At 39.3% G+C, this 7231-nt stretch overlaps 1 protein-coding gene across 1 annotated transcript; it reads left to right on the plus strand.

The window, feature by feature from the left end:
• Positions 1 to 4245: 4245 nt before the first annotated feature.
• LOC111388972 lies at positions 4246 to 6876 on the plus strand. Its single transcript, XM_023013802.1, has 5 exons — positions 4246 to 4480; positions 4619 to 4777; positions 5114 to 5330; positions 5415 to 6019; positions 6221 to 6876. Exons 1-5 carry the CDS (start codon positions 4246 to 4248, stop codon positions 6874 to 6876), a joined length of 1872 nt encoding a protein of 623 aa, XP_022869570.1.
• The last annotated feature ends 355 nt before the right edge of the window (positions 6877 to 7231 follow it).

The raw sequence follows: 7231 nt of genomic DNA on the forward strand, positions 1-7231 counted from the left end.
GTCAGAGCCACACGATAGATGATAAGTGTGTTATTGCACATTTATTTACATCACAAACATGACTTAAATACAAATAAAATGATTGAATTGTTACTTAACTTTGTCAAATTCATGCAATGTAGGTAATTCTGTGGAAATAGTGGAATTCGGGAGAAAAGAGCCGAAAAAGGACCAAATTGGAGCAAAATGAAAATTCAGGGACCGAATTGCAATTATCTGAAAGTTGACCCAATGAACACATCAAGCAATTGATCAAGCCAAGCACCAATTGGAAGTAATAATGGAACATTGGAGCAACTAGAAACAAGATGAGGAGGTCAAGAAGTGAATGAATGAAACTTGAGGATCAAAATGACTCAAATTAGAAATTCGCTCTACTATGCGGTCGCTTAGTCTAAAACCTATGCGGTCGCGAGTGACCCTCTAGGGTTTAAAAATGCCATTTTTCATATGCCTATGCGGTCGCATAGGTATAACTTTTCCCCAATTTTTGCAGTTTCCTTATATGATTGCAACTCCTTTGGTAACCTAATTTGGATGGGTTTAAATAGCAAATAAACATCCAGAAGCTGCACGAATGAATTGGGAGGCAAAAACATTCATCTTGGAGAGGATTTGAAGGCAAGAACAAGAATTGGTGCGAAGATTTACAAGATTTCTTCAAGTTTTGATAACCCGGTAATGTATTTTATTCAAAACTTGTTAGATTTCGTTATTTTTATCACGATAGGCTAGATTTCTGCAACTAGGTGATCGATGAACCATGTAATTATTATTAAACTTGTTATTTCATGATTTTGAATTCATAGTTCGATGGGATATTTGAATGGATTATATTGCTTTATTTATTTCCACAATTAATGTGCACTTAATTTGTGTGAACTTGGTGGTTTAATTTTGAACTTGGGAAAATTGGATTAAACTCGGCATATATAATTCATTATAGGGTTCGAAAGGGGATAGAAATATACCCTTATGCCCTATGTAAATCTTTAATTGCTCACAAAAAGATTACATGCGTTCTTGTATAATTGCATCCGTCATAGAGATATAGGCTAGTGATTTATGAGAATAGGTTCAATACATCTCGAGAGAGAGTATTGAATAGATTTAAGAGCATTGATTTGTCAAATTCTTATTGAATTATCAAAATTGTGAAATTAGGGTTTAATTAGTAATTATTTGGGGATTCGTGATCCTAGTACATTCGTTTTACATAGATTTTCATAAATTGACAATACATTTTATTTATTTTCATAACATTTCGTAATTGAGTCATTCGTTAAGTGAGTTTAAGTAATTAGGGTTTGATTTGAAATTAGGGTTTGATTTGAAATTAGGTTTTTTCAATTTGGGGATTTCCCCCAAAATTAGGGCTTTTAATTCTAAAATTCATCTTGAATCAATTAGTTTCGGTTAAGGCTAAAATAAATAAAATTGAACTACTCTTTCTCTGTGGGACGATACTCGGACTTCTAAAGTCCACTTTATTACTTGTCACGACCCGTACACTTGCGGTAATTTAAATCGAAAGAAATATTTCGCGAACAAGTTTTTGGTGCCGTTGCCGGGGATTGAGTTTAGTTTAATTTTATTTCTTGAGGCACTAATTCGAACTCAATTTATTTATTTTACTAGCATAATTTTGTTTTTGTTTTTATTTTTATTTTAGTTTATTATCCTCTATTTGTGTTTTAGTTAATTAAATTGTTTGAATCTCAGTGCTCGTACTGGTTTTAATTCTCATATTTGCATGTCACGATTGCCTGGAGGAGAATTGATTCCAACTGATCCTGAAATTGAGCACATCTTTCACCGACGATAAAGAAATCACCGCGAAGCACAAGTACAAATGGCCAACAAATTAAACAATCCCATGATTCATGCTAACGAAGGAGAGGCAATGGACGAAGGGAATGAGATTCTGGGAGATTTCTTGACTCCTCAAGTGATTCAAAGTCAGTCCAGTATAGTGTATCCACCGTTTGAGCAACCTAATTTTTAGTTGAAGACCAATGTGATATAGCTGCTTCAAAATGGACACCAATTCTATGGCAAGGCTGAGGAGAATCCACACACACACGTATCTCGATTTCTGGATATGTGTCAACATTTCAGATACCAAGGGATTTCGGATGACGCCATTAGGTTGAGGCTTTTTCCACATACGCTACGAGACAGAGCACTTAAATGGTTGGATTCACTCCCGGTTGCAAGTATCACTACATGGAATGAGCTGGCACACAAGTTCTGCACAAAGTTCTTCTCCCCAGCCAAGATAGCAAAGCTGAGACATGATATATCAGTATTCAATCAAGGAGAGACTAAATCATTTGATGAAGCCTGGAACAGATTTAAAAACATGCTCCGGAAATGCCCTCAGCATGGGTTCGATAAAAAGACCCAGATTCGATTCTTCTACACGGGATTACTTCCATACCATAAGAGTATGGTAGATTCAGCATCAGATGGCTCAATATCCACAAGAACAGTTGACGGGGCATTGGAATTATTTGAGCGAATGGCTACCACATCAGCCATGTGGTCTTCTGAGAGAGCGACTCCAAAGAAAACTCCAGGTGTCTACGAGGTGGACGCTTATTCAGCAATTTCTGCAAAAATTGATTCTCTGTATCACAAGGTGGAAAGCATATCACAAGTATCACAAGCTAAGAAGAGCAATTGTGAGGAATGTGGAGCCGAGCACAAAACATCAGATTGCCCAATACTCATACAAGGAATTGAGCAAGCAGATTACGCACAGTGGAGACAACGCCAGCAGCATAATCAATATGGTGAGACTTTCAATCCCATCTGAAAAAACATCCCAACTTCTCGTGGAGCAACCAGAATCAGAATAAGCCACAGGGGCAATTTCAACAACAAGAGAAGAGGCCTCAATTGGAAGATATGATAGGAAAGTTCATGGAGAAGGCCGAAGCTACACTTCAAAATCAAAATGCAGCCATCAAAAATTTGGAAACTCAGATGGGGCAGCTAGCCATCACATTGACTGGCAGAACACCAGGTAACTTACCAAGTAATACAGAAATCAATCCTAAAGAGCAAGCCAAGGCCATTACAACTCGAAGTGGAGTTCAATTACCTGAAATCCATGTCAAGAGACCGGGAATGATTGGAGAAACATCTTCCTCCGCTGAAGAAGAGACTGTTGTAAAGGAATCAAGTTCAAAGGAAAATTCAGAAGAATCACAAAATAAGGCCAAAGTCACAGTCAACCCCTACGAACCTCCGATCCCCTTTTCACAGCGCTTGAAGAAGCAAAAAGTGGAGCAACAATACAAAAAATTTCTAGAAATCTTCAAAAAGCTCCATATCAACATCCCGCTAGCAGATGCACTATTCTAGATGCCTAGCTACACGAAGTTTCTGAAGGATATCATATTAAATAAACGCAAGCTGGAAGATCATGAGACAGTCATGCTTACTGAGGAATGTAGTGCCAGAATTCAGAATAAGCTTCCACCAAAACTAAAAGATCCAAGGAGTTTTACTGTTCCTTGCACAATCGATGAAGTATATTTTGATAAAGCATTATGTAATCTCGGTGCAAGTATTAATTTAATGCCTTTGTCTGTTTTCAGGAAACTAGGATTGGGAGAAGCTAAGACAACCACTGTGACACTTCAGCTGGCTGACAGGTCACTGACACATCCCAGAGGAATAATTGAAGATGTGCTTATCAAGGTTGAAAAGTTCATATTCCCAGCGGACTTTCTTATCCTGGACATGGAAGAGGACAAGGACGTTCCATTGATACTTGACAGACCATTTGTGGCAACAGGGAGAGCATTAATTGATGTTCAAAGAGGTCAGTTGATTTTAAGATTGGGAGAGGAGCAGATATCATTTAATGTATTCAAGGCAATGAAATTACCAGCAGAATCTGACAGCTGTTATCAAGTTGACATTATTGACAAGGCAGTACAAGAAACATTCTTACTATACAGTCCATCTGATGCCTATGAGGCATGTATTGCACAATCCCAATCAATCCAGTCAGAATCGTTTGAAGTTGTAACATGTGCAAGATTTTTGGAGACCAACCCGCCATACACACGAAAGAGGCACTTCGAGGAACTGGGGATGGGAAACACAAAGCCACTACCTTCAGTTTAATAGCTGCCAGTTTTAGAACTCAAACAACTACCGCCACATCTTAGATATGCTTATTTAGGAGAATCAGATACACTTCCAGTAATCATTTCGAACACAGTCAGTGAGATGGAGGAGGAAACACTGCTCAAGGTACTTAGAGAGAACAAGATGGCAATTGGTTGGACAATAACTGACATTAAAGGAATCAGTCCTTCCATGTGTATGCATAAAATTTTAATGGAGGAAAATTGCAAGCCTAGCATAGAAAGTCAGAGAAGATTGAACCCAAATATGAAGGAAGTAGTCAGGGCAGAGATACTGAAGTTATTGGATGCAGGAATTATCTCCCCAATTTCAGATAGTGCATGGATCAGCCCTGTTCAAGTGGTACCGAAAAAAGGGGGAATCACAGTGGTGAAAAATGAGAAGAATGAACTAATTCCCACCAGAACAGTTACGGGTTGGAGAGTTTGCATTGACTATCGCAAACTCAATGCAGCTACACGAAAGGATCATTTCCTACTCCCATTCATTGATCAGATGTTGGAGAGGTTGGCTGGACATTCACACTACTGCATTATTGATGGATACTCGGGCTATAATCTACCTGTCGCACCAGAGGATAATCAAGAGAAGACCACCTTCACTTGCCCCTACGGTACTTTTGCTTAACGTAGGATGCCTTTTGGTCTTTGCAACGCTCCAGCCACATTTCAGAGGTGCATGATGGCAATATTCTCTGATATGATTGAAAGGTTTATCGAAGTTTTCATGGACGACTTCTCAGTATTTGGATCTTCATTTAATGAATGTCTAAACCACTTGAATTTGGTCTTACAGAGATGCAAGGAGACTAACCTGGTTTTAAATTGGGAAAAATGCCACTTTATGGTGCAAGAAGGCATTATACTTGGGCATAGGATATCGGCAAAAGGAATTGAGGTAGACAAGGCAAAAATTCAAGTGATTGAGAAATTACCACCGCCTATATCAGTTAAAGGAGTTCGCAGTTTTTTGGGGCACGCTGGGTTCTACCGGAGGTTTATAAAAGATTTCTCGAAGATCACTAAACCTTTGTACAATTTACTAATGAAAGATGCAACCTTTGAGTTCAATGAGGATTATCTCATAGCCTTCAACACTTTAAAGGAAAAGCTTACGACAGCGCCAATGATTGTAGCGCCAAACTGGGAATTACCTTTTGAATTGATGTGTGATGCAAGTGATCACGCTGTAGGTGCAGTATTGGGACAGCGGAGGAACAAGATTTTTCATGTGATCTACTATGCAAGCAGAACTCTAAATGATGCACAACTAAATTATGCAACCAGTGAAAAGGAGCTGTTGGCTGTGGTGTTTGCATTTAACAAATTCAGGTCATACCTCGTCGGATCTAAAATCATCGTCTATACTGATCATGCTGCATTGAGGTACCTGCTCACAAAGAAGGATGCAAAGCTGAGATTAATTCATTGGGTGCTGTTGTTGCAAGAATTTGACATTGAGATACGCGACAAGAAGGGCACCGAGAACATAGTAGCAGATCACCTATCCAAACTAAAACCTAAGGAGATGGAAGATTTAGTAGATATAAATGAGCTCTTCCCGGGTGAACAGATGTTGAGAGTGGATGAAGCACCTTGGTACGCAGATATTGTCAATTACTTGGCCAGTTCCATTCCACCACCTGACTGCTCCAGTCACCAAAGAAAAAAATTCTTCGCCGAGTTAAAATACTATTTCTGGGAGGATCCAATTCTCTATAGACGAGGAGCTGATCAGATAGTGAGGAGGTGCGTACCTGAAGAAGAAGTACATGAGATTCTCGAGCAATGTCACTCATCCGCATATGCAGGACACTTTGGAGCTTCAAAAACAGCTGCAAAGATTTTACAATCAGGTTTCTACTGGCCTACACTATTTAAAGACACAATTGAGTTTGTTAAGAGGTGTGACAGATGTCAACACACTGGGAATATCTCGAGGAGAAATGAAATGCCACTGAACAATATTTTGGAAGTGGAGATATTTGATGTTTGGGGAATTGACTTCATGGCACCTTTCCCCCCTTCGTTCTTAAACCAGTATATCTTGGTGGCAGTGGATTACGTCTCAAAATGGGTGGAAGCAGTTGTATTGCCAACAAATGACTCAAAGACAGTTATTGGATTCTTGAAAAAATACATTTTCACCCGATATGGTACACCGCGGGCTATAATTAGCGATGGGGGCAAGCATTTTTGTAATCGCCAGTTTGAGCATCTGCTGAATAAATATGGCGATAAACACCGCGTTGCTACTCCATATCATCCACAAACCAGCGGGCAAGCTGAGGTATCTAATCGGCAGCTAAAGAGAATACTAGAAGTCACTGTGAATTCATCTAGAAAGGATTGGTCTAAAAAGCTAGACGATGCATTATGGGCTTACAGAACAACATTCAAGACCCCAATCGGCATGTCTCCATACTGCCTAGTCTTTGGGAAAGCATGTCATCTCCCATTAGAAATGGAGCATCGGGCATATTGGGCTATGAAACAGTTAAATATGGACTTGAATGCCGCCGAAGAAAAGCGTCTACTGCAACTGAATGAGTTGGATGAATTTAAAATGGAGGCTTATGAAAATGCAAAACTTTACAAGGAGCGAACCAAGAATTGGCATGATATGCACATTCAGAGGCGAGTATTCGAAGTGGGGCAGCAAGTACTACTGTATAACTCGAGACTCAAGCTATTCCCAGGAAAACTACGATAACGGTGGTCGGGTCCCTACACAGTTACAAAAGTCCTATCATATGGAGCTATACAAGTGAGCAATGAGAATAAGGGTACCTTCACTATTAATGTGCAAAGGTTGAAACACTATTGGGATGGTGACTTCTCTAACCAAAAGTCAACCGTTCAACTCGAGACGCCAGAATGAAGCACCCGCAGAAAAGTCGAGCTATCGACTATAACTTAGCGCTGGGTAGGAGGTAACCCACTGTATCCTTTTTATCTGTTTACTTACTTTATTATGTTTTCTGCATTAGATTAGGAAGTTTATTTTCAAATTCATTTAGTATTTTGTTAAGTGGTCATCGATCATCTAGGCATGTTAAAAGAAGTGC

The sequence above is a fragment of the Olea europaea genome, unplaced genomic scaffold, assembly GCF_002742605.1.
Source record: "Olea europaea var. sylvestris unplaced genomic scaffold, O_europaea_v1 scaffold542, whole genome shotgun sequence".
Lineage (NCBI taxonomy): Eukaryota > Viridiplantae > Streptophyta > Magnoliopsida > Lamiales > Oleaceae > Olea > Olea europaea.